The sequence below is a fragment of the Oncorhynchus kisutch genome, unplaced genomic scaffold (assembly GCF_002021735.2).
Source record: "Oncorhynchus kisutch isolate 150728-3 unplaced genomic scaffold, Okis_V2 Okis02a-Okis13b_hom, whole genome shotgun sequence".
Taxonomy (NCBI): domain Eukaryota; kingdom Metazoa; phylum Chordata; class Actinopteri; order Salmoniformes; family Salmonidae; genus Oncorhynchus; species Oncorhynchus kisutch.
In genome coordinates this window covers 7,260,578-7,286,351 of record NW_022261979.1, presented here as the reverse complement: position 1 = coordinate 7,286,351, position 25,774 = coordinate 7,260,578, and the positions used below count along the sequence as shown (strand labels likewise).

The 25,774-nt window shown below is 47.4% G+C and overlaps 1 protein-coding gene across 2 annotated transcripts in view; it reads right to left on the bottom strand.

Annotated features, from left to right (window-relative positions):
• Window positions 1–25,422, bottom strand: part of LOC116352816 (transcription initiation factor TFIID subunit 2) — a 43,088-nt gene extending 17,666 nt beyond the window's left edge. The window contains exons 1-20 of one of the 2 annotated variants that reach the window (XM_031811909.1): window positions 24,924–25,422; window positions 24,729–24,783; window positions 23,325–23,485; window positions 22,107–22,225; window positions 21,429–21,570; window positions 20,352–20,583; window positions 17,671–17,855; window positions 16,993–17,106; window positions 15,904–16,003; window positions 13,891–13,976; window positions 12,480–12,615; window positions 11,880–12,034; window positions 10,513–10,627; window positions 10,213–10,322; window positions 9,190–9,255; window positions 6,463–6,564; window positions 5,276–5,426; window positions 2,094–2,234; window positions 1,745–1,855; window positions 1,350–1,543 (exon numbers count right to left, since the gene is read on the bottom strand). In XM_031811909.1, coding sequence (XP_031667769.1) covers window positions 1,350–1,543; window positions 1,745–1,855; window positions 2,094–2,234; window positions 5,276–5,426; window positions 6,463–6,564; window positions 9,190–9,255; window positions 10,213–10,322; window positions 10,513–10,627; window positions 11,880–12,034; window positions 12,480–12,615; window positions 13,891–13,976; window positions 15,904–16,003; window positions 16,993–17,106; window positions 17,671–17,855; window positions 20,352–20,583; window positions 21,429–21,570; window positions 22,107–22,225; window positions 23,325–23,485; window positions 24,729–24,783; window positions 24,924–24,988 — 2,540 coding nt within the window. In that variant the 5' untranslated portion in view covers window positions 24,989–25,422. The remainder of the gene's footprint in view (window positions 1–1,349; window positions 1,544–1,744; window positions 1,856–2,093; window positions 2,235–5,275; window positions 5,427–6,462; window positions 6,565–9,189; window positions 9,256–10,212; window positions 10,323–10,512; window positions 10,628–11,879; window positions 12,035–12,479; window positions 12,616–13,890; window positions 13,977–15,903; window positions 16,004–16,992; window positions 17,107–17,670; window positions 17,856–20,351; window positions 20,584–21,428; window positions 21,571–22,106; window positions 22,226–23,324; window positions 23,486–24,728; window positions 24,784–24,923) is intronic. The other variant, XM_031811908.1, reaches the window with a different exon arrangement.
• Between the last annotated feature and the right edge of the window lie 352 nt (window positions 25,423–25,774).

The following is a 25,774-nucleotide window of genomic DNA, read 5'->3' as shown; positions in this document are numbered from 1 at the left end:
GGAGGAGAGATTGGGATGGAGGAGAGAGAGAGGGATGGAGGAGAGAGAGAGAGATGGAGGAGAGAGAGAGAGGTCACTCATCTATAAGCCTAAATCGAAGTCCCTGATTTCTAACGCACCAATACCCTTTAGGGGTAAAAGATGTGGAGTTCTACAACTGGAAATCCAAGTAGCAGATTGTGCCTTTGAGGCATTTTGATTGATAAGATCATGCAGGTGGGAAGGTTTCCCCTGGCACTCAACTAGCTTCCTGTACGGGACGTGTTTGGCAATATTTGGGGAGAGGGTACAAGGGCCAAAAAGCTTCCACACCAGCTAGCTCTACAATGACGCTTTGGGTCAACCACTATTTGGTCAATCTTTTATCGATCAACACAATGTAAAGCGGCCAATCAAAACAGACACCAAGCACCACCATTTACCACCAGCACAACCATTTTACGACCACCATTTACCACCACCCCTAAACACCACCATTTACCACCACTAAACACCATCCACATTTACCACCACTAAACACCATCCACATTTACCACCCATATTTACCACCCACATTTACTTACCACCACCATTTATTTACCACCCACATTTACAGCCACCACCATTTACCACCCACATTTACCACCACCACCATTTACTACCCACATTTACCACCACCAACCACCCAAATTTACCCCCACCACCCACATTTACCACCACCACCACCCACATTTACCACCACTACCATTTACCAGCACTACCACCATTTACCACCACCACCATTTACCACCACCACCATTTACTACCACCCACATTTACCATGCACTATTACTCCACTTCATCCTAACTTCTGTTCTACCGGACAGTTATGGTGTTGTGGTAGCTGGGCAGTAGTGATGATCTCCTCCAGGATGTTTAGTTTATATAGTATAATGGGTATCTAGAGTAGTGATTATCTCTACCTGACAGTGATGGTGTTGCGGTAACTGGGCAGTACTGATGATCTCCTGCAGGATGTTTAGTTTATATAGTATAATGTATCGTGGGTATCTATAGTAGTTAATATCTCTACCTGACAGTGATGGTGTTGCGGTAGCTGGGCAGTAGTGATGATCTCCTCCAGGATGTTTAGTTTATATAGTATAATGTATAGTGGGTATCTAGAGTAGTGATTATCTCTACCTGACAGTGATGGTGTTGCAGTAACTGGGCAGTAGTGATGATCTCCTCCAGGATGTTTAGTTTATATAGTATCTATAGTAGTGATTATCTCTACCTGACAGTGATGGTGTTGCGGTAACTGGGCAGTAGTGATGATCTCCTCCAGGATGTTTAGTTTATATAGTATCTATAGTAGTGATTATCTCTACCTGACAGTGATGGTGTTGCGGTAGCTGGGCAGTAGTTTCTCCATGTTAAGAGACCGTGTGATCTCCTCCAGGATGAGACGTACATCTCCGTTGAGGTTGTCCACGGTGCGCACCTCGTTACTGATGCTGATGGCCGGGGTCAGGGAGTTGGTGAGGGCATCAATCAGCTCGGCACGGTAGTAGTTGTCGGAGAACTAGGAGAAAGAGAAGGACAACAACATTAAAGGCATTAGTGCCTGGTCAGTGTGGCCCAGTGGTCAGCACAACCAACTCCAGAACACCATACAGGATTACCAACGATGGCAACCCCTGGTCCAACACTCTCTGAACGGTTCATCTCCTTCACCCTGTCCCCTTCTATTCATTGGTCACAACAAAACAAACCCCCATCTTACCTTGTTCTTCCTGTTGTCGTTGTACTTGATGAGGTCCAGGATGAAGTTGAGGACGTCTTTGGGACAGAGGTTCTGGATGTCTCTGAGCTGAGCCATGGCTACAGGCATGGTCTAGGTACAGATCAAACACAGCTCATTACAGACGGCAAAAATACTGGACCACAGTATTACAGATTTCTTGCAATTTCCAAGGAAACTAATTCAGATTTTTGTTTCCTAAAGGTTTAGGTTCTGTTACGAAGTAAAAACCTCTACAGTGTGTAACTGGTATCCCATGACTGATCAGATATTTAACAGACAGACTTCGTCTCGTGATCTACGTTAAGGTGACGTGTGACAGTTTAAATACCTTCTGTAGGAAGTAGCTCTGGAAGCTGATGAAGGTGTTGGTCTTGACGATGTTTGGACAGCTCTTACAGCAGAACATTCTGGTGAACAGAGACTTCATGGCTGGAGGACCGGTCCAGGTGCTCATCATGGAGTTGGCGATCTATGAATGTTAAAAACAGGAAATATGTGATACAGCTTCCTCTTCCTGTTCTATCTGAGCTGATGTGTGACAGCTAGCTATCCTCTTCCTGTTCTATCTGAGCTGATGTGTGACAGCTAGCTATCCTCTTCCTGTTCTATCTGAGCTGATGTGTGACAGCTAGCTATCCTCCACCTGTTCTATCTGAGCTGATGTGTGACAGCTAGCCATCCTCCTCCTGTTCTATATGGGCTGATGTGTGACAGCTAGCCATCCTCCTCCTGTTCTATATGGGCTGATGTGTGACAGCTAGCTATCCTCCACCTGTTCTATATGGGCTGATGTGTGACAGCTAGCTATCCTCTTCCTGTTCTATATGGGCTGATGTGTGACAGCTAGCCATCCTCCTCCTGTTCTATATGGGCTGATGTGTGACAGCTAGCTATCCTCTTCCTGTTCTATCTGAGCTGATGTGTGACAGCTAGCTATCCTCTTCCTGTTCTATATGGGCTGATGTGTGACAGCTAGCTATCCTCCTCCTGTTCTATCTGAGCTGATGTGTGACAGCTAGCTATCCTCCACCTGTTCTATCTGAGCTGATGTGTGACAGCTAGCTATCCTCTTCCTGTTCTATCTGAGCTGATGTGTGACAGCTAGCTATCCTCCTCCTGTTCTATCTGAGCTGATGTGTGACAGCTAGCTATCCTCCACCTGTTCTATCTGAGCTGATGTGTGACAGCTAGCTATCCTCCTCCTGTTCTATCTGAGCTGATGTGTGACAGCTAGCTATCCTCTTCCTGTTCTATCTGAGCTGATGTGTGACAGCTAGCTATCCTCCTCCTGTTCTATCTGAGCTGATGTGTGACAGCTAGCTATCCTCCTCCTGTTCTATCTGAGCTGATGTGTGACAGCTAGCCATCCTCCTCCTGTTCTATCTGAGCTGATGTGTGACAGCTAGCTATCCTCTTCCTGTTCTATATGGGCTGATGTGTGACAGCTAGCTATCCTGGTGAACAGGGACGTCACAGAGCAGTGGAGTTCGCTATCTAGACACAGAAGATACTGAATAATAGACGTATTAGCTAGTAATCTAACTGGGATGACACATGACACTCTGAACAAGGTTTCCTGGACAAAACGTTGTGCTATTCATTTGAAAGTTAACTGCAAGGGGACAAGAGAGTAACTGAGATGAGATTTTCTAGTCTGGCTTCTAGCAGACTGGCTTCTAGCCTGTTACATGAGGAAGTGACAGAGCCGAGGGTCTCCCTGCTCTCTCTCAGCAGGATGTTAGAGAGAAGGACAGAGCCGAGGGTCTCCCTGCTCTCTCTCAGCAGGATATTAGATAGAAGGACAGAGCTGAGGGTCTCCCTGCTCTCTCTCAGCAGGATATTAGAGAGAAGGACAGATCTGAGGGTCTCCCTGCTCTCTCTCAGCAGGATATTAGAGAGGACAGAGCCGAGGGTCTCCCTGCTCTCTCTCAGCAGGATATTAGAGAGAAGGACAGATCTGAGGGTCTCCCTGCTCTCTCTCAGCAGGATGTTAGAGAGAAGGACAGAGCCGAGGGTCTCCCTGCTCTCTCTCAGCAGGATATTAGATAGAAGGACAGAGCTGAGGGTCTCCCTGCTCTCTCTCAGCAGGATGTTAGAGAGAAGGACAGAGCCGAGGGTCTCCCTGCTCTCTCTCAGCAGGATATTAGAGAGAAGGACAGAGCTGAGGGTCTCCCTGCTCTCTCTCAGCAGGATATTAGAGAGAAGGACAGAGCCGAGGGTCTCCCTGCTCTCTCTCAGCAGGATGTTGGAGAGAAGGACAGAGCCGAGGGTCTCCCTGCTCTCTCTCAGCAAGATGTTAGAGAGAAGGACAGAGCCGAGGGTCTCTCAGCAGGATATTAGATAGAAGGACAGAGGCGAGGGTCTCCCTGCTCTCTCTCAGCAGGATGTTAGAGAGAAGGACAGAGCCGAGGGTCTCCCTGCTCTCTCTCAGCAGGATGTTAGAGAGAAGGACAGAGCTGAGGGTCTCCCTGCTCTCTCTTAGCAAGATGTTAGAGAGAAGAACAGAGCCGAGGGTCTCCCTGCTCTCTCTCAGCAGGATATTAGAGAGAAGGACAGAGCTGAGGGTCTCCCTGCACTCTCTCAGCAAGATGTTAGAGAGAAGGACAGAGCAGCGGGTCTCTCAGCAGGATATTAGATAGAAGGACAGAGCCGAGGGTCTCCCTGCTCTCTCTCAGCAGGATGTTAGAGAGAAGGACAGAGCCGAGGGTCTCCCTGCTCTCTCTCAGCAGGATATTAGAGAGAAGGACAGATCTGAGGGTCTCCCTGCTCTCTCTCAGCAGGATGTTAGAGAGAAGGACAGAGCCGAGGGTCTCCATGCTCTCTCTCAGCAGGATGTTAGAGAGAAGGACAGAGCCGAGGGTCTCCCTGCTCTCTCTCAGCAGGATATTAGAGAGAAGAACAGAGCCGAGGGTCTCCCTACAGGGCTGGGGCGAGCGGTCAGGATGTTGTCATTTTTCAGCAAGGTAAACACAAGGCCCTGGGGTGGACGGGTGTGTGTATATGTGAGTGTGTGTATCCAAGTGTGGGTGTGTGGACTCTGCTTGGACTTGCCCCGAAGCCTTTCCACTCATTCAACAAAGACAGCCCATCACCGGCTTGCCAAGGCTATCAGGGGTACCTGTTAACATCAACTAGCTAAATTCAATTCTGGAAGCCAATGAAACCATGAAATGAAATAACCATGGGACTCCATATCCATTTTTGATTTAAAGAAAATATGGATTCAGGTGAAAATATTATAAATGGAGAAATTAAATCTGATATGGGGGGGGGGGGGGGGGGGTGACGGATAAAGCAAAAACAATCCACAGGATAACGTTCTACAGGGGTTGTCGAATTGGGTTTTAAAAGAAGAACGAAGACTAGGAAGGTGGGTGGCCTACTGCCACAGCAGTCCCCTTGGCTTAGAATAAAAGAATGATGTGCTCAACTCTGGATTCACCACATTAAAGCCCCACCGTGGATAATGGAGGGATAAAGATGGATGGATGGGTGAAGCGGACCTCTTACCTTGGCGAGGCAGAAGCAGGCGCCCTGGCGGACCTTGTAGAAACACTGGTCCTGTTCTAGGATGTCAGTGAGGGCCAGACGGGAGGCCGGCGTGGGGAACTTCTCCAGGGCTAAAATAGACTCCTCCTGGGCCACGACGTCACGCTCGTACCTGAGGAAGATACTTCTGAACCATGAAGAATACTTCCAGGACAAACAAACACACCTTGTTTCGTTCGCATTGAACTCCATGTTGAAATGTCAGATCTATAGCTTGCTATCACAGCGCTGTGGCGTGATCTGTAGTCGCGGCGCTGTGGCGTGATCTGTAGTCGCGGCGCTGTGGCGTGATCTGTAGTCGCGGCGCTGTGGCGTGATCTGTAGTCATGGGGCTGTGGCGTGATCTGTAGTTGCGGCTCTGTGGCCTGATCTGTAGTCGCGGCGCTGTGGCGTGATCTGTAGTCGCGGCTCTGTGGCGTGATCTGTAGTCGCGGCACTGTGGCGTGATCTGTAGTTGAGGCTCTGCGGCGTGATCTGTAGTCGCGGCGCTGTGGCGTGATCTGTAGTCGCGGCTCTGTGGTGTGATCTGTAGTCGCGGCGCTGTGGCGTGATCTGTAGTCGCGGCGCTGTGGCGTGATCTGTAGTCGCGGCACTGTGGCGTGATCGGTAGTCGCGGCTTTGTGGCGTGATCTGTAGTCGCGGCGCTGTGGCCTGATCTGTAGTCGCGGCTCTGTGGCGTGATCTGTAGTCGCGACGCCGCTGTGGCGTGATCTGTAGTCGCGGCGCTGTGGCGTGATCTGTAGTCGCGGCGCTGTGGCGTGATCTGTAGTCGCGGCGCTGTGGCGTGATCTGTAGTCGGGTGGCTGTGGCGTGATCTGTAGTCGCGGGGCTGTGGCGTGATCTGTAGTCGCGGCGCTGTGGCGTGATCTGTAGTCGGGTGGCTGTGGCGTGATCTGTGGTCGGGTGGCTGTGGCGTGATCTGTAGTCGCGGGGCTGTGGCGTGATCTGTAGTCGCGGCGCTGTGGTGTGATCTGTACTCGCGGCGCTGCGGCGTGATCTGTAGTCGCGGCGCTGTGGCGTGATCTGTAGTCATCTTTGTCATGTTTGTAAATAAGGATAGTCTTTTTTAACTTGTGCTCAAGAATACATGAAGAAACAAATCCATGCAACGGCCAGTTCCTAAAAGTAAAAGGTAAAGAGTCCTGTACCTGAGCTGGTACTGCCACATGAAGTCTGCCTGCTCAAACTCCACCTTACGCAGGATGGACATGTCCGGATCGATCCGGATCCACAGCAAGGGAGAATCCGCACTGCGTGAGAAACAGAGTTAAGTTTTAGGTTCTTTATGGAACGGAACACTTGTCTGTTAAGGAGGGTGGCTTGTCTGAATTCAACTGATTTGACAAAAACTTTTAACTGAAGTATTTTCATTATTTTAATGGCGAGATCCTTTATTCCCTCTGAGGGTAGGACGTAAACTACTGAGGGTAGGACGTAAACTACTGAGGGTAGGACGTAAACTACTGAGGGTAGGACGTAAACTACTGAGGGTAGGACGTAAACTACTGAGGGTAGGACGTAAACTACTGAGGGTAGGACGTAAACTACTGAGGGTAGGACGTAAACTACTGAGGGTAGGACGTAAACTACCGAGGGTAGGACGTAAACTACTGAGGGTAGGACGTAAACTACTGAGGGTCGGACGTAAACTACTGAGGGTAGGACGTAAACTACTGAGGCTAGGACGTAAACTACCGAGGCTAGGACGTAAACTACCGAGGCTAGGACGTAAACTACCGAGGGTAGGACGTAAACTACTGAGGGTAGGACGTAAACTACTGAGGGTAGGACGTAAACTACTGAGGGTAGGACGTAAACTACTGAGGGTAGGACGTAAACTACTGAGGGTCGGACGTAAACTACTGAGGGTAGGACGTAAACTACTGAGGGTTAGGACGTAAACTACTGAGGGTAGGACGTAAACTACTGAGGCTAGGACGTAAACTACTGAGGCTAGGACGTAAACTACTGAGGCTAGGACGTAAACTACTGAGGCTAGGACGTAAACTACTGAGGCTAGGCCGTAAACTACTGAGGCTAGGCCGTAAACTACTGAGGCTAGGCCGTAAACTACTGAGGCTAGGCCGTAAACTACTGAGGCTAGGACGTAAACTACTGAGGCTAGGACGTAAACTACTGAGGCTAGGACGTAAACTACTGAGGCTAGGACGTAACTACTGAGGCTAGGACGTAAACTACTGAGGCTAGGACGTAAACTACTGAGGCTAGGACGTAAACTACTGAGGCTAGGACGTAAACTACTGAGGCTAGGACGTAAACTACTGAGGCTAGGACGTAAACTACTGAGGCTAGGCCGTAAACTACTGAGGCTAGGACGTAAACTACTGAGGCTAGGACGTAAACTACTGAGGCTAGGACGTAAACTACTGAGGCTAGGACGTAAACTACTGAGGCTAGGACGTAAACTACTGAGGCTAGGACGTAAACTACTGAGGCTAGGACGTAAACTACTGAGGCTAGGACGTAAACTACTGAGGCTAGGACTAAACTACTGAGGCTAGGACGTAAACTACTGAGGCTAGGACTAAACTACTGAGGCTAGGACTAAACTACTGAGGCTAGGACGTAAACTACTGAGGGTAGGCCGTAAACTACTGAGGCTAGGACGTAAACTACTGAGGCTAGGATGTAAACTACTGAGGCTAGGCCGTAAACTACTGAGGCTAGGACGTAAACTACTGAGGCTAGGACTAAACTACTGAGGCTAGGACTAAACTACTGAGGCTAGGACTAAACTACTGAGGGTAGGACGTAAACTACTGAGGGTAGGACGTAAACTACTGAGGGTAGGACGTAAACTACTGAGGGTAGGACGTAAACTACTGAGGGTAGGACGTAAACTACTGAGGGTAGGACGTAAACTACTGAGGGTAGGATGGACCAAATCTAAACCAAACAGAAGAGATTGACTGAAGCCAACACCTGCCGCTATTTAAACAGTGGAGAGAAAAGCAGGCAGACGACACCACACCAGAGGGGTTGTTGGAGGCCTGCCTGGCTGGAGTGATGTTAAAGATGCCAAAGACTTGGCAGGAGGGTTGTAAGACAGCTGTATCTGCCTGCTGGGTTGTTGTTTAGGTTCTCAATGCTTGGTAACAGCCATAGCTGCTCTCCAGAGCCCTGTAGTATCAGTGCTGCTCTCCCTAGTCCTGTAGTATCAGTGCCGCTCTCCCTAGTCCTGTAGTATCAGTGCAAGAATGGGAGCAGTATAAAACAGTATACAGTCTTACTCCATAGCAGACAGGTGAGAGAGAGGGAGCAGTATACAGTCTTACTCCATAGCAGACAGGTGAGAGAGAGGGAGCAGTATACAGTCTTACTCCATAGCAGACAGGTGAGAGAGAGGGAGCAGTATACAGTCTTACTCCATAGCGGACAGGTGAGAGAGAGGGAGCAGTATACAGTCTTACTCCATAGCAGACAGGTGAGAGAGAGGGAGCAGTATACAGTCTTACTCCATAGCAGACAGGTGAGTGAGTGAGCAGTATACAGTCTTACTCCATAGCAGACAGGTGAGAGAGAGGGAGCAGTATACAGTCTTACTCCATAGCAGACAGGTGAGAGAGAGGGAGCAGTATACAGTCTTACTCCATAGCGGACAGGTGAGAGAGAGGGAGCAGTATACAGTCTTACTCCATAGCAGACAGGTGAGAGAGAGGGAGCAGTATACAGTCTTACTCCATAGCAGACAGGTGAGAGAGAGGGAGCAGTATACAGTCTTACTCCATAGCAGACAGGTGAGAGAGAGGGAGCAGTATACAGTCTTACTCCATAGCAGACAGGTGAGTGAGTGAGCAGTATACAGTCTTACTCCATAGCAGACAGGTGAGTGAGTGAGCAGTATACAGTCTTACTCCATAGCAGACAGGTCCATGTCAACCTCCTCTCCGTTCATCAAAGGAATCTTCTTCTTCTTGTTTCTGGAAGAAAATACAAACTCTTAAGAGGCGGAGATAAACTGAGGGACACTTGGTCCTCCAAACTACAGCTAAGATGACATTGCATTAGGCTTGATCCTCCAAACTACAGCTAAGACAGCATTGCATTAGGCTTGATCCTCCAAACTACAGCTAAGACAGCATTACATTAGGCTTGCTCCTCCAAACTACAGCTAAGACAGCATTACATTAGGCTTGGTCCTCCAAACTACAGCTAAGACAGCATTACATTAGGCTTGATCCTCTAAACTACAGCTAAGACAGCATTACATTAGGCTTGGTCCTCCAAACTACAGCTAAGACAGCATTACATTAGGCTTGATCCTCCAAACTACAGCTAAGACAGCATTACATTAGGCTTGGTCCTCCAAACTACAGCTAAGACAGCATTACATTAGGCTTGATCCTCCAAACTACAGCTAAGACGGCATTGCATTAGGCTTGGTCCTCCAAACTACAGCTAAGACAGCATTACATTAGGCTTGGTCCTCCAAACTACAGCTAAGACAGCATTACATTAGGCTTGATCCTCTAAACTACAGCTAAGACAGCATTACATTAGGCTTGGTCCTCCAAACTACAGCTAAGACGGCATTGCATTAGGCTTGGTCCTCCAAACTACAGCTAAGACGGCATTGCATTAGGCTTGATCCTCTAAACTACAGCTAAGACAGCATTACATTAGGCTTGGTCCTCCAAACTACAGCTAAGACAGCATTACATTAGGCTTGATCCTCTAAACTACAGCTAAGACAGCATTACATTAGGCTTGGTCCTCCAAACTACAGCTAAGACGGCATTGCATTAGGCTTGGTCCTCCAAACTACAGCTAAGACGGCATTGCATTAGGCTTGATCCTCCAAACTACAGCTAAGACGGCATTACATTAGGCTTATTGAAATGTGTTAGTAATAACAGATACAAGATGCTTGAGTTTACCGTCTGCTCTTGGAGTGGCAGGGGATGTCGTGCTTCAGGCTGTTCTCTTCGATCTGCAGCGTGTGGTTGAAGGACCCATCCAGCTCCTGGACTGTCACCTTGATGGGTCCCTACAGAACAAAGACAGTGATTCACCTTACTACTAAATCTCAGACGTGGGTCAAACACAAAATGTCAAATACTTGCGGTAGTTTGATTTAGCTTTGCTGGTACAATGGGACCAATCGAATAGTCCCAAAAGTGCTAACTAAGGCCCATTCCGCACACCAGTAAAGTTAACTCAGTTCAAAGAGGACCGACCACATATTTCTGTGTTCCAGAGGAGGTGTAGTCCTGCCGAATCTCCAGTTCTAGAACGTTCCGTTTCCTGTTGAAGGCAAAACTGCCAAAGAACTTCACCACCGCACTCTGGTCTCTGTGGGCTTGAATTAAGGCTAATATCTAAACTGAAACGATTACAGCACTGATCCCAATCAGGGGTACAATGGTAGTTCAACGTCATAACTAGAGCGATCGGGCGTGAATCATTAAATTACTGCAGTGTAATAACCACAGGAATGGTTGCTATGGTATATTTCCAGTTGTATAGTGGATATTATAATCATTCAAAGTCTTGATATTGCATATAGACTATAAACAGACAAGACCTTTCTGCTGACTGGTGATATCTACAATACATTTCCTTGTCAGTTGACAACTCTGGACATTGCAGTAAACTTATAAGATAAATGCAAAACACATATATTTGGTCCTTCTGTTGAAGGGTTCAATTATTACACTGCTTAAAGAGGCTCTATAAACAGGCCAATCACCAGTCAGTTCTTAGTGTTCTAACCAGGCCAGTCAGTTCTTAGGGTTCTAACCAGGCCAGTCAGTTCTTAGTGTTCTAACCAGGCCAGTCAGTTCTTAGGGTTCTAACCAGGTCAGTCAGTTCTTAGGGTTCTAACCAGGTCAGTCAGTTCTTAGGGTTCTAACCAGGCCAGTCAGTTCTTAGGGTTCTAACCAGGCCAGTCAGTTCTTAGTGTTCTAACCAGGCCAGTCAGTTCTTAGTGTTCTAACCAGGCCAGTCGGTTCTTAGTGTTCTAACCAGGCCAGTCGGTTCTTAGTGTTCTAACCAGGCCAGTCAGTTCTTAGTGTTCTAACCAGGCCAGTCAGTTCTTAGTGTTCTAACCAGGCCAGTCAGTTCTTAGTGTTCTAACCAGGCCAGTCAGTTCTTAGTGTTCTAACCAGGCCAGTCAGTTCTTAGTATTCTAACCAGGCCAGTCAGTTCTTAGTATTCTAACCAGGCCAGTCAGTTCTTAGTGTTCTAACCAGGCCAGTCGGTCCTTAGGGTTCTAACCAGGCCCGCCGGTCCTTAGTATTCTAACCAGGCCCGCCGGTCCTTAGTATTCTAACCAGGCCAGTCTCTCCAGTGTTCTGCTAAGCAGGCTGAGGGAGCTGAAAGGATAGACCCACTGCATGATGAGGGGTCCTATGTCCTAACCATTAATCTGCTATTACAGTGTTATAATCACGTTACCTCTCCCTCCAGTGTTCTGATTGACAGGTTAAAGGATACACCCACTGCATGATGAGGGGTCCTATGTCCTAACCATTAATCTGCTATTACAGTGTTATAGTCACGTTACCTCTCCCTCCAGTGTTCTGATTGACAGGTTAAAGGATACACCCACTGCTTGATGAGGGGTCCTATGTCCTTCCCCGACACGTTGGAGATGGACTTGAGGAAGCTGTGGGTGGATACCAGCATCTGACTCCACATGTGTGACTGGTACTTCTGCGAGGACGCTGTACTGGCCAGGCTTAGTAACTTGTTGAACACCTAGCAGATAGGAAACAGAATAATCTAGTTCATGTATCTGACTCCACATGTGTCTGGTACTTCTGCGAGGACACTGTACTGGTCAGACTCAGGAGCTGAACAGAGGAAGAGTCAATGTAGTGCTGGGATCTGATGGAGTGCTGGGATCTGATGGAGTGCTGGGATATTTATGGAGTGCTGGGATCTGATGGAGTGCTGGGATCTGATGGAGTGCTGGGATCGAATGATTTGAGGATTGAAAATGCTTTCCTCCATGAAAGTAGTAGTTGAACTGGAATGACCCAGACTCTGCATTGTAGTGGAGTATTAATAAACTCCAGTGTTGAATCCCTGTAGGTATTAGTGTTTAAACAACTAGACTTCACGTGTGGCCAGATGTTTACCAGAACCAGCGTGCATACTAGATGATGGATGGATTATTAAATTGATTATAAAAATCACTCACCTGCAGCATGAACTCCATGCTGATCCTGTTCTCAATGAGCCTCATGACCAGGTGGGCTTTACACTGGAACATCTTATAGTACTTCCAGGACAGGGTGTGAGGGTGCTTGATGGAGAAGTGGAGGTGAGGGGTAGGGCTAAGAGAGGGAGAGAGAGAGAGAGAGAGAGAGAGAGAGAGAGACGAGAGGGAGGGAGGGGGGAGAGAGTGAGGGATGAGGAGAAAGACAGATGAGAGGGGGGAGAGAGGGAGAGGAGGGAGAAAGAAAGAGGGGAGAGGAGAGAGTGAGGGATGAGGAGAAAGAGAGATGAGAGGGGAGAGAGGGAGAGGAGGGAGAAAGAGAGGAGAGAGAGAGAGAGGAGAGAGTGAGGGATGAGGAGAAAGAGAGATGAGAAGGGGGGAGGGAGGGAGAAAGAGAGAGATGAGAGGGAGAGAGTGAGGGACGAGGAGAGAGATGAGAGAGGGGGGGAGAAAGAGAGAGAGGAAGATTAAAATCAGAAAAGAAAACCTACTTCTCAACAACAACTCATTCCATCTTCCCTCCTTCTCCTCAGCTTGTACACTGTAGCAACTTTAAGATAAACTACAACGTGAAGTTACTAGCCAAGTCATTGACAGGCGGTACACAGACAGGCGTACGTGTTGGCATAACGTGTCGATAGCTCTCCAAGCCCACTCAAGGAGCGAGAGAAAGAGGTCTGATTTATGACAAACACTTGAGATGGTGCCAGCGGGTTTATTGGGCTGGAATGAATAAACTCCACTCTTCACTTGTTGTTTTACTCTCCGGCAGCGTTGGGAGTTGGAAATCTTTACATCGGCATATGCGTTTTTAATTAAAAACTAGAACACCACTTCTCTGTGAGAGATACAGGTTTGTAGACCAACACCCTCAACAGCAGTAGCAACAGGAATATCTAACCTGTCATTTACTTGCTACTAGGTGGTTTTCGACTGGTAGAACAGACAACACATTCATCAGCCTCATTGGAGCCACATATCAAAGTGTGTTGACACTGAAAGTAAGAGGTGATTTAAGCAATAAGGCACGAGGGGGTGTGGTATACGGCCAATATACCACGGCTAAGGGCTGCTCTTGACCACAACGCATGGCGGAGAGCCTGGACACAGCCGTGGTATATTGGCCATATACCACAAACCACCGAGGTGCCTTATTGCTGTTATAAACTGGACAGCAACGTAATTAGAGCAGCAAAAATACATGTTTTATCAAACCTGTGGGATACGGGTCAGCCAATCAGCATTCAGGGGTCGAACCACCCCGTTTAAAACAGATTCATCACCCTCATTGGAGCCACATATCAAAGTGTGTTGACACGGAAAGTAGGTGGTTCTCATGCAATACATCAGCCATGTTAAATGACCATTAGAACCAACAGGGAGCTGCTCTCACTTGTCCTTGTCTTTGCCTCCACCGAAGGTCGGGTGTAAGAGAACTCCTCCCATCTTCAGCTCGTACTCCACCATCTTGTCCAGTTCCTGAGAGAAAAATCACACTTTATATAGTCATGTGTTTATTTAGCAGTGGGACCAGCATAACCAATATATTTTTTATTTAACGAGGCAAGTCAGTTAAGAACAAATTCTTATTTACAATGACGGCCTGGTTCTACCCCCTACCTCTTTGACCCAGTGGAGGTACTGGTTCTACCCCCTACCTCTTTGACCCAGTGGAGGTACTGGTTCCACCCCCTACCTCTTTGACCCAGTGGAGGTACTGGTTCTACCCCCTACCTCTTTGACCCAGTGGAGGTACTGGTTCTACCCCCTACTTCTTTGATCCAATGGCGGTACTGGTTCCACCCCCTACCCCTTTGACCCAGTGGAGGTACTGGTTCCACCCCCTACCTCTTTGATCCAGTGGAGGTACTGGTTCCACCCCCTACCTCTTTGATCCAGTGGAGGTACTGGTTCCACCCCCTACCTCTTTGATCCAGTGGAGGTACTGGTTCCACCCCCTACCTCTTTGATCCAGTGGAGGTACTGGTTCCACCCCCTACCTCTTTGATCCAGTGGAGGTACTGGTTCCACCCCCTACCTCTTTGATCCAGTGGAGGTACTGGTTCCACCCCCTACCTCTTTGATCCAGTGGAGGTACTGGTTCCACCCCCTACCTCTTTGATCCAGTGGAGGTACTGGTTCCACCCCCTACCTCTTTGATCCAGTGGAGGTACTGGTTCCACCCCCTACCTCTTTGATCCAGTGGAGGTACTGGTTCCACCCCCTACCTCTTTGATCCAGTGGAGGTACTGGTTCCACCCCCTACCTCTTTGATCCAGTGGAGGTACTGGTTCCACCCCCTACCTCTTTGATCCAGTGGAGGTACTGGTTCCACCCCCTACCTCTTTGATCCAGTGGAGGTACTGGTTCCACCCCCTACCTCTTTGACCCAGTGGAGGTACTGGTTCCACCCCCTACCTCTTTGATCCAATGGCGGTACTGGTTCTACCCCCTACCTCTTTGATCCAATGGAGGTACTGGTTCTACCCCCTACCTCTTTGATCCAGTGGAGGTACTGGTTCCACCCCCTACCTCTTTGACCCAGTGGAGGTACTGGTTCCACCCCCTACCTCTTTGATCCAATGGCGGTACTGGTTCCACCCCCTACCTCGTTGATCCAGTGGAGGTACTGGTTCCACCCCCTACCTCTTTGATCCAGTGGAGGTACTGGTTCCACCCCCTACCTCTTTGATCCAGTGGAGGTACTGGTTCCACCCCCTACCTCTTTGATCCAGTGGAGGTACTGGTTCCACCCCCTACCTCTTTGATCCAGTGGAGGTACTGGTTCCACCCCCTACCTCTTTGACCCAGTGGAGGTACTGGTTCCACCCCCTACCTCTTTGATCCAATGGCGGTACTGGTTCTACCCCCTACCTCTTTGATCCAATGGAGGTACTGGTTCTACCCCCTACCTCTTTGATCCAGTGGAGGTACTGGTTCCACCCCCTACCTCTTTGACCCAGTGGAGGTACTGGTTCCACCCCCTACCTCTTTGATCCAATGGCGGTACTGGTTCTACCCCCTACCTCTTTGATCCAATGGAGGTACTGGTTCTACCCCCTACCTCTTTGATCCAGTGGAGGTACTGGTTCCACCCCCTACCTCTTTGACCCAGTGGAGGTACTGGTTCCACCCCCTACCTCTTTGATCCAATGGCGGTACTGGTTCCACCCCCTACCTCTTTGATCCAATGGCGGTACTGGTTCCACCCCCTACCTCTTTGATCCAATGGCGGTACTGGTTCCACCCCCTACCTCTTTGACCCAGTGGAGGTACTGGTTCCACCCCCTACCTCTTTGACCCAGTGGCGGTACTGGTTCCACCCCCTACCTCTTTGACCCAGTGGAGGTACTGGTTCCACCCCCTACCTCTTTGACACAATGGCGGTACTGGTTCCACCCCCTACCTCTTTGATCCAATGGCGGTACTGGTTCACGCCAAAGGTCTTCTTCAGGTACAGACCATAGATGTAGCCAGAGATCCCCTTCAGCACCCACTCATCAGCCCTACAGAACACAGACCAGACAGCAGGTAAGGCGATCGGGCCAGACGACACACAATGACTTCATTTTAACCCGTTTGGCAGACATTTACTAACTTACCCACACACACACTATACTTTATTCAACCATGGTGGTTTTTACCTCAGACTAATTTAATGAATACTGGCCGTAGCTTCATGTAATGAGATGAAATCATGTGAACATCTGTAACACACAGAAAGTGCTAAACCTCTCTTTACAAGCTGGATACGAGCTGTTTCAGAAAACAAGCTGACTTCAATTACAGGCTTGAAAAGAAATGAAACCACAAGATGAATTGCAAGCAGGTGACGGGTCTTTCGTATCAAAAAGAGAAAGGCCTGTTCGACTTCGCCGAGGTCTTAAACAACTGGGGCTTTTTCTACAAGAAAAATGAAATAAGACTAAGTGGAGCTTCCACATCTGACTTAGTTTTAAACACTTAATGAGACAGGGGGTCCATTGTTTGCAGTGATCCTTTGAAGACGTCGTGAAACCTCAGCCTCCCCAACTGACAGCAGCAGCACTTTTGCCAAGAGCCCCCCCCCCCCCCCCACCAGCTGTAGACACGTTGCCAAACACATACACAGATTCATCATACTGAGACACTCTCAGCTATGCCAAAGCTTTGCTCAATGTATGCCTGGTACTGAATACGATGATGAAATATCATTTCAATAATCTCTCTGTACCAGACTTCTAGAAATCTGGATAAGAACCCACAGTTACCACGCTGTTCTTCGGAAACAAATCCAAATAACACCGACGAGCTCCTAGGCCACCGACGAGCTCCTAGGCCACCGACGAGCTCCTAGGCCACCGACGAGCTCCTAGGTTACAGACGAGCTCCTAGGTTGAACCAGGAGTGCTTCTTACGTTTGAAGTGTGTGTGAGAGAGTGTGTGTGTGTGGTGTCTGTAGGCCGCTCCACCACTCCACTATATTCCGTCAGGTATTACTCAGTACGTTACTCACCAGGACATCCTGGAGATGAAGCAGCCAAAGAACTGCTGGGCCAGGGCCTGAGCTAAACACTGTCTGGTCAGGGGGGTCTGGTCTATGATCATGGCACTGTGGAGCAGATTAGTACTGAGAGGAGAGAGGAAGAGACAGGTAAGGGAGAGATGGGCGAGAGAGAGGGATAAGGGAGAGGGGGTAAGGGAGAGGGGAAGAGAGAGAAGGGCAAGAGAGAGAGAGGGATGAGGGAGAGGGGGTAAGGGAGAGGGGAAGAGAGAGAAGGGCAAGAGAGAGAGAGGGATGAGGAGAGGGGGTAAGGGAGAAGAAAAACCATTTTCAGTTTGACTTCTGCCAAAACAAGTCAGCATTATGAAAAGTGAAAGCAAGAAATGAATGGTTGAGGAGAGCTGTTCTTTGTCACCGAGGGAAACTGCAAAAGCACCTGAGGTGCAGGTCTTAACCGAGTAAATATTGACGTAATAAATCAGAATTTAATTGGACCTCCCAATCGAAATATTTTCAGTGACAAACTCGTGGAAAATGTAAAAGGTTAAAACAAACAAACAGTGAGAAGTTTCCACAATACGATGTAAACATCCAAACGTTGTGAAACATCGTTCTAAAGTAAAAATGTGTTGTTGACGGAGAGTAAAAGCCACATAAAGATCAGGACTAGACACAAGAGACTGTAGCCACCTGAAGATGCTCATCGACGCGTAGGAAGACACCTGGACGTAGGCCTCGTCCACAAACACAGTCTTGAAGCAGGAGTAAGGATATCGACAGGTCAGGATCTCCTCGTAGAACTCAAAGATCTCATGCAGGTAGGACATGGAGTGTTTCAACAGGGGCAGGAGCTGGGGTAAACAGAAGTGGGTGACCTGGGAAAAGGGGGAAATATCTTTAAACAGGTGTCAACACTACAGAGGTTCCCTCTGAGACACTCTCAGCTATGCCAAAGCTTTGCTCAATGTATGCCTGGTACTGAATACGATGATGAAATATCATTTCAATAATCTCTCTGTACCAGACTTCTAGAAATCTGGATAAGAACCCACAGTTACCACGCTGTTCTTAGGAAACAAATCCAAGTAACACCGACGAGCTCCTAGGTTACCGACGAGCTCCTATGTCACCGACGAGCTCCTATGTCACCGACGAGCTCCTAGGTCACCGACGAGCTCCTAGGCCACCGACGAGCTCCTAGGTTACAGACGAGCTCCTAGGTTACAGACGAGCTCCTAGGTCACCGACGAGCTCCTAGGTTACAGACGAGCTCCTAGGTCACCGACGAGCTCCTAGGCCACCGACGAGCTCCTAGGTCACCGACGAGCTCCTAGGTTACCGATGAGCTCCTAGGCCACCGACGAGCTCCTAGGCCACCGACGAGCTCCTAGGCCACTGACGAGCTCCTAGGTTACCGACGAGGGGGGGGGGGGGGGGGGAGAATACACTTATTCTGTTTCTTTTGTATTCTATTCTATCCAAACGTATATTTGAAGAGAAACCATCTTGGACAATATTTCAGCATCGCACGCCGAGTTTCCTAGACTGATTCACACATCCTTGACGCTGCTTCAACTTACAGAGTATACTGACCAGGTGAAAGATATGATCCCTTATTGATGTCACTTGTTAAATCCACTTCAATCAGTGTAGATGAAGGGGAGGAGACAGGTTAAAGAAGGATTTTTAAGCCTTGAGACAATTGAGACATGGATTGTGCGTGTGTGTCATTCAGAGGGTGAAAGAGCAAGACAAAATATTTCAGTGCCTTTGAACGGGGAGTGGTAGTAGATGCCAGGTGCACCGGTTTGTGTCAAGAACTGCAACGCTGCTGGGTTTTTCACACACACAACAGTTTCCCGTGTGGATCAAGAATGGTCCACCACCCAAAGGACATCCAGCCAACTTGACACAATTGTGGAAAGCATTGGGTGTCAACATGGGCCAGCATCCCTGTGGAACGCTTTCAACACCTTGTAGAGTCCATGGCCCGACGAAGGTGTTCCTAATGTTTTGTACACTCAGTGCTTCTACTAAATCCATTCTCCTTTCAGAACACCCTACAGGCTTCTACTAAATCCATTCAGAACACCCTACTGGCTTCTACTAAATCCATTCAGAACACCCTACTGGCTTCTACTAAATCCATTCTCCTTTCAGAACACCCTACTGGCTTCTACTAAATCCATTCAGAACACCCTACTGGCTTCTACTAAATCCATTCTCCTTTCAGAACACCCTACTGGCTTCTACTAAATCCATTCTCCTTTCAGAACACCCTACTGGCTTCTACTAAATCCATTCAGAACACCCTACAGGCTTCTACTAAATCCATTCTCCTTTCAGAACACCCTACTGGCTTCTACTAAATCCATTCTCCTTTCAGAACACCCTACAGGCTTCTACTAAATCCATTCAGAACACCCTACAGGCTTCTACTAAATCCATTCTCCTTTCAGAACACCCTACTGGCTTCTACTAAATCCATTCTCCTTTCAGAACACCCCACTGGCTTCTACTAAATCCATTCTCCTTTCAGAACACCCTACTGGCTTCTACAAAATCCATTCTCCTTTCAGAACACCCTACTGGCTTCTACTAAATCCCTTCTCCTTTCAGAACACCCTACTGGCTTCTACTAAATCCATTCTCCTTTCAGAACACCCTACAGGCTTCTACTAAATCCCTTCTCCTTTCAGAACACCCTACAGGCATCTACTAAATCCCTTCTCCTTTCAGAACACCCCACTGGCTTCTACTAAATCCCTTCTCCTTTCAGAACACCCTACAGGCATCTACTAAATCCCTTCTCCTTTCAGAACACCCTACTGGCTTCTACTAAATCCATTGTCCTTTCAGAACACCCTACAGGCTTCTACTAAATCCATTCAGAACACCCTACTGGCTTCTACTAAATCCATTCAGAACACCCTACTGGCTTCTACTAAATCCATTCAGAACACCCTACTGGCTTCTACTAAATCCATTCAGAACACCCTACTGGCTTCTACTAAATCCATTCAGAACACCCTACTGGCTTCTACTAAATCCATTCAGAACACCCTACTGGCTTCTACTAAATCCATTGTCCTTTCAGAACACCCTACTGGCTTCTACTAAATCCATTGTCCTTTCAGAACACCCTACTGGCTTCTACTAAATCCATTCAGAACACCCTACTGGCTTCTACTAAATCCATTGTCCTTTCAGAACACCCTACTGGCTTCTACTAAATCCATTGTCCTTTCAGAACACCCTACTGGCTTCTACTAAATCCCTTCTCCTTTCAGAACACCCTACAGGCATCTACTAAATCCATTGTGATAGGTAATGCTGGGTTTCTATGCAATGCTTTTCCACACAGACAGTACCTCATGCATGTAGGGGTCGACCAGGATCTCAAAGGGCCCGACAGACAGTGAGATGTTGGAGGCGGCGGTGGGGATGGGGAGGACGTAGTGGAAGGTCTTCTTCCTCATGTCATGGGTATAGACAGTCTCTACCAAGTCCCCACAGGACACAGCTACCATAGAGGCATCCACTGTGAACTCCAGCTTCCAGGTGCACAGCTCTGAGTATGAGTCCACACAGGGGAACCAGAACCTGGGAGAGGAAGACCGGTGGACAAGAGTGTAAGTAGTCAAGGAGCAAGGAAGGACGAGGCTTGTGACAACATATCTGATAGTATTACATAGAGGAGAATGAGAGAGAATGAAAGAGAGAGTAGAGAATGACAGAGAGTGGAGAGAATGACAGAGAGAGAGAGAGAGAATGACAGAGAGAGAGAGAGAGAATGACAGAGAGAGAGAGAGAGAGAATGAGAGAGAGAGAGAGAGAATGAGAGAGAGAGAGAGAGAGAATGAGAGAGAGAGAGAGAGAGAATGAGAGAGAGAGAGAGAATGAGAGAGAGAGAGAGAGAATGAGAGAGAGAGAGAATGAGAGAGAGAGAGAGAATGACAGAGAGAGAGAGAGAGAGAATGAGAGAGAGAGAGAGAATGACAGAGAGAGAGAGAGAATGACAGAGAGAAAGGAGAGAGAGAATGACAGAGAGAAAGGAGAGAGAGAATGACAGAGAGAAAGGAGAGAGAGAATGACAGAGAGAGACCGAGAACAGGGAGAGAGAGAGAGATAGAGAATGACCGAGAGAGAGAATGACAGAGAAAGGAGAACAGGGAGAGAGAGAGATAGAGAATGACAGTGAGAAAAAGGAGAACAACCGAGACACAACAGGGAGAGAGAGAGTAGAGAGAATGACAGAGAGTAGAGAGAGAACAACCGAGAGACAGAGAACAGGGAGAGAGAGAGAGAGTAGAGAGAATGACAGAGAGAAAGAGAAGATAGAGGAGAAAGAGAGAGAGAATGACAGAGAGATACACCAGGCCAGCCTAGACAGCACAGAGAATAAAAGTCTCAATATGACATCAATCAATCAATGTCTCCCTCCCCACCTTGTGGAGTTCTGGTATCCGAAGGAGAAGACGTGTGCTCCTCTCTCAGCCATGCTCCCCTCTACGTCGGGCACCACAAAGTGAAGGCCTCCTTTAGGCTGGTCCAGAGAGAACTCTATGTACACCTTCAGCACATTCATCTCTGAAGACATAAAAACAGTCATTTATTTACAGGGCACCAAGTTCAATTGTACATAAAACACACTTTAAAGCTTCCTGATGCTATATGCATTAAGCTAAGAGCATTGCAGGACATTAGCCTGGTTCCAGGTGTGTTGGTACTCTATAAACAGATCGAGGACCAACCGGGCGATCAGAATACGCCTTGAACCTTCATATTCAAACTACAGACTCAAGTCCCAAGACTCAAGTCAGATGCAACGGAGGTCAATCATTCACCAAAGAAGGTCATTTAATTTAATTTTTACCTTTATGTAACTAGGCAAGTCAGTTAAGAACAAATTCTTATTTTCAATGACGGCCTAGGAACAGTGGGTTAACTGCCTGGTTCAGGGGCAGAACGACAGATTTATACCTTGTCAGCTCGGGGATTCGAACTTGCAACCTTTCGGTTACTAGTCCAACACTCTAACCACTAGGTTACCCTGCCGTCATAACGTAGATGAACCCGATTCAGAGACAACATTTGACTGGAACAAGACGAGGTCCTGTATTCACCGTCTCCTTGCTTCCACAGCTCCGAGGGGACTTTGATGACCAGCTCGCCGTGTCCTGCATCTGGGTCCACAGCACTGACTGCTGCTGTGTAGGCACTGGAGAAATAGTTCAGGTTCCTCCTGCAAGGGACAGGGCAGAGAGAGGAGGAGGAGGTGAGGACTTACTGCAGGTCAGTGTTCTGAAAGTAGTTGTGTAATACAAGGGGGTGAATCTCAAGTCTTCTCCTTGATTACTCCTGTCCTCCTCACTTGACTTTACACACATTTATGTCATTCAGCAGGAACTCTTATCCAGAGCAACTTAGTGTGCCTTCCACTAAGGTAGATAAAACAACCACACATACCAGTCATTGTTTCTTGTGAAAACATCAAAAAGAACCAAGGAGAACATTGGAGGATGGAGATGTACTGGAGGATGGAGATGTACTGGAGGATGGAGATGTACTGGAGGATGGAGATGTACTGGAGGATGGAGATGTAATGTTGGAGATGTATTGGAGGATGGAGATGTACTGATGGAGATGTACTGGAGGATGGAGATGTACTGTTGGAGATGTACTGGAGGATGGAGATGTACTGTTGGAGATGTATTGGAGGATGGAGATGAACTGGAGGATGGAGATGTACTGGAGGATGGAGATGTACTGGAGGATGGAGATGTACTGGAGGATGGAGATGTACTGGAGGATGGAGATGTACTGGAGGATGGAGATGTATTGGAGGATGGAGATGTACTGGAGGATGGAGATGTACTGGAGGATGGAGATGTATTGGAGGATGGAGATGTATTGGAGGATGGAGATGTACTGGAGGATGGAGATGTACTGGAGGATGGAGATGTACTGGAGGATGGAGATGTACTGGAGGATGGAGATGTACTGGAGGATGGAGATGTACTGGAGGATGGAGATGTATTGGAGGATGGAGATGTACTGTTGGATGGAGATGTACTGATGGAGATGTATTGGAGGATGGAGATGTACTGGAGGATGGAGATGTACTGGAGGATGGAGATGTACTGGAGGATGGAGATGTACTGATGGAGATGTACTGGAGGATGGAGATGTACTGGAGGATGGAGATGTACTGATGGAGATGTATTGGAGGATGGAGATGTACTGGAGGATGGAGATGTACTGGAGGATGGAGATGTACTGTTGTTTTCTGTTTCCCTCATGGAGAGTTATGAATACTAGACCGTGTGTGTATGAGGACTTACTGCTTGGACTCGTGGTGGCAGACCTCTAGAGTAGGGTCATTGTAAATGAATGGTGCTTCTAGGTCGTTGACTCGGACCCTGTAGATCCTGCACTGCTTGCTGTTGAGTTTGATCCGGTTCAGGTTGACCACAGTTGGGAAGATGGTCAGCTCCACAAAGCCCTGTCAAATAGAGGGGTGTGTCCGTTGACATGGATGAGAAACTAGACTGGTTCTACACGGCCAAATGACTAAGACTACACATATTTATACTGTCGTTTTCAATGTCTCGCAGTAGAAATATGTTTGGTTCTCAGTCATGTGGCTAGATTCTACAGATACAACAACAGGGATATAGCCTACAGCTAGGTTCTACAGATACAACAACAGGGATATAGCCTACAGCTAGGTTCTACAGATACAACAACAGGGATATAGCCTACAGCTAGGTTCTACAGATACAACAACAGGGATATAGCCTACAGCTAGGTTCTACAGATACAACAACAGGGATATAGCCTACAGCTAGGTTCTACAGATACAACAACAGGGATATAGCCTACAGCTAGGTTCTACAGATACAACAACAGGGATATAGCCTACAGCTAGGTTCTACAGATACAACAACAGGGATATAGCCTACAGCTAGGTTCTACAGATACAACAACAGGGATATAGCCTACAGCTAGGTTCTACAGATACAACAACAGGGATATAGCCTACAGCTAGGTTCTACAGATACAACAACAGGGATATAGCCTACAGCTAGGTTCTACAGATACAACAACAGGGATATAGCCTACAGCTAGGTTCTACAGATACAACAACAGGGATATAGCCTACAGCTAGGTTCTACAGATACAACAACAGGGATATAGCCTACAGCTAGGTTCTACAGATACAACAACAGGGATATAGCCTACAGCTAGGTTCTACAGATACAACAACAGGGATATAGCCTACAGCTAGGTTCTACAGATACAACAACAGGGATATAGCCTACAGCTAGGTTCTACAGATACAACAACAGGGATATAGCCTACAGCTAGGTTCTACAGATACAACAACAGGGATATAGCCTACAGCTAGGTTCTACAGATACAACAACAGGGATATAGCCTACAGCTAGGTTCTACAGATACAACAACAGGGATATAGCCTACAGCTAGGTTCTACAGATACAACAACAGGGATATAGCCTACAGCTAGGTTCTACAGATACAACAACAGGGATATAGCCTACAGCTAGGTTCTACAGATACAACAACAGGGATATAGCCTACAGCTAGGTTCTACAGATACAACAACAGGGATATAGCCTACAGCTAGGTTCTACAGATACAACAACAGGGATATAAACTAGCATTTTATTGCGTGTACCTGGGGGAAATATAGTTAACGAATATATTTACTACGATATACTTACAATCACAGACTTTCTTTGAAAGTTGATGTTGTTGATGCAGACAACCTGGTGAGTCGTGTGGGAATAAACATGACATAACAGGTTAACACATTGAGGAATAATGGCGCTACAGTATTATATACAGTGCCAAGTAATAACTTAAGGACAAACGTGTGTGCAAAGCTAACTAAGCCAAAGGTAATAGAAAATACTTATAATTTAAAAGGCCGCGGGCTCTCAAATCCCTTGTCCTTCTTCCTGTTCATCTTGACTTCATGCATTGATACGGTATATGAATTTGATCATGTTCGTGAACTACGGGTTTGACGCGATGGTCGTGTGGACTGGAAAGTTCTTCCTGTATCCACAAAAAAATACATGTATTTCCAGTCCTAATAAATCCCAATGCAATGAGTTCATGCGCCGCGAATGTGGCGATTTAGCTAGCTAGTCAGTCAGTTGGCTAGTGCTAACGTTAGCCAGTTAACACAACACTTCCAGCCATTCTTCCACGCCGGCTATCTGTGCAATGCTATCAGTGTCTCAAACACCTTTTCCAGATATGCACGCTACCAAAGACTATCATTCAGCTTTGCAAGAATTATTTCGGTTTCAAATGAGCATTTTTGTCAATGTTGAGCTCCAAAAACATGAAACTATATCCTCTCCGTCTGAGCGACAGCTCAAAGTTCTTCTCATTCATGTTTTGTGATTTTTAAAATGGCGGTTGACAACCAAAAGGCGCATTACCGCCACCAGCTGGACTGGAGTGTAAATCCATTACACTTTACTCATCGAAGTGTTGTGATTGTTGAGCGGTCGTCACTACGTACCAAATACACAAAGTCGTAAACCCCGCCCATTTCAACAATTTAACTTTTTAATTTATTTTAATTGTATCTTTATTTAACGAGGCAAGTCAGTTAAGAACAAATACTTATTTTCAATGACAGCCTAGGAACAGTTCAGGGGCAGAATGACAGATTTTTTACCTTGTCAGCTCGGGAATAGATCTTGCAACCTTTCGGTTACTAGTCCAACGCTCTAATCACTAGGTTACTTGTTTG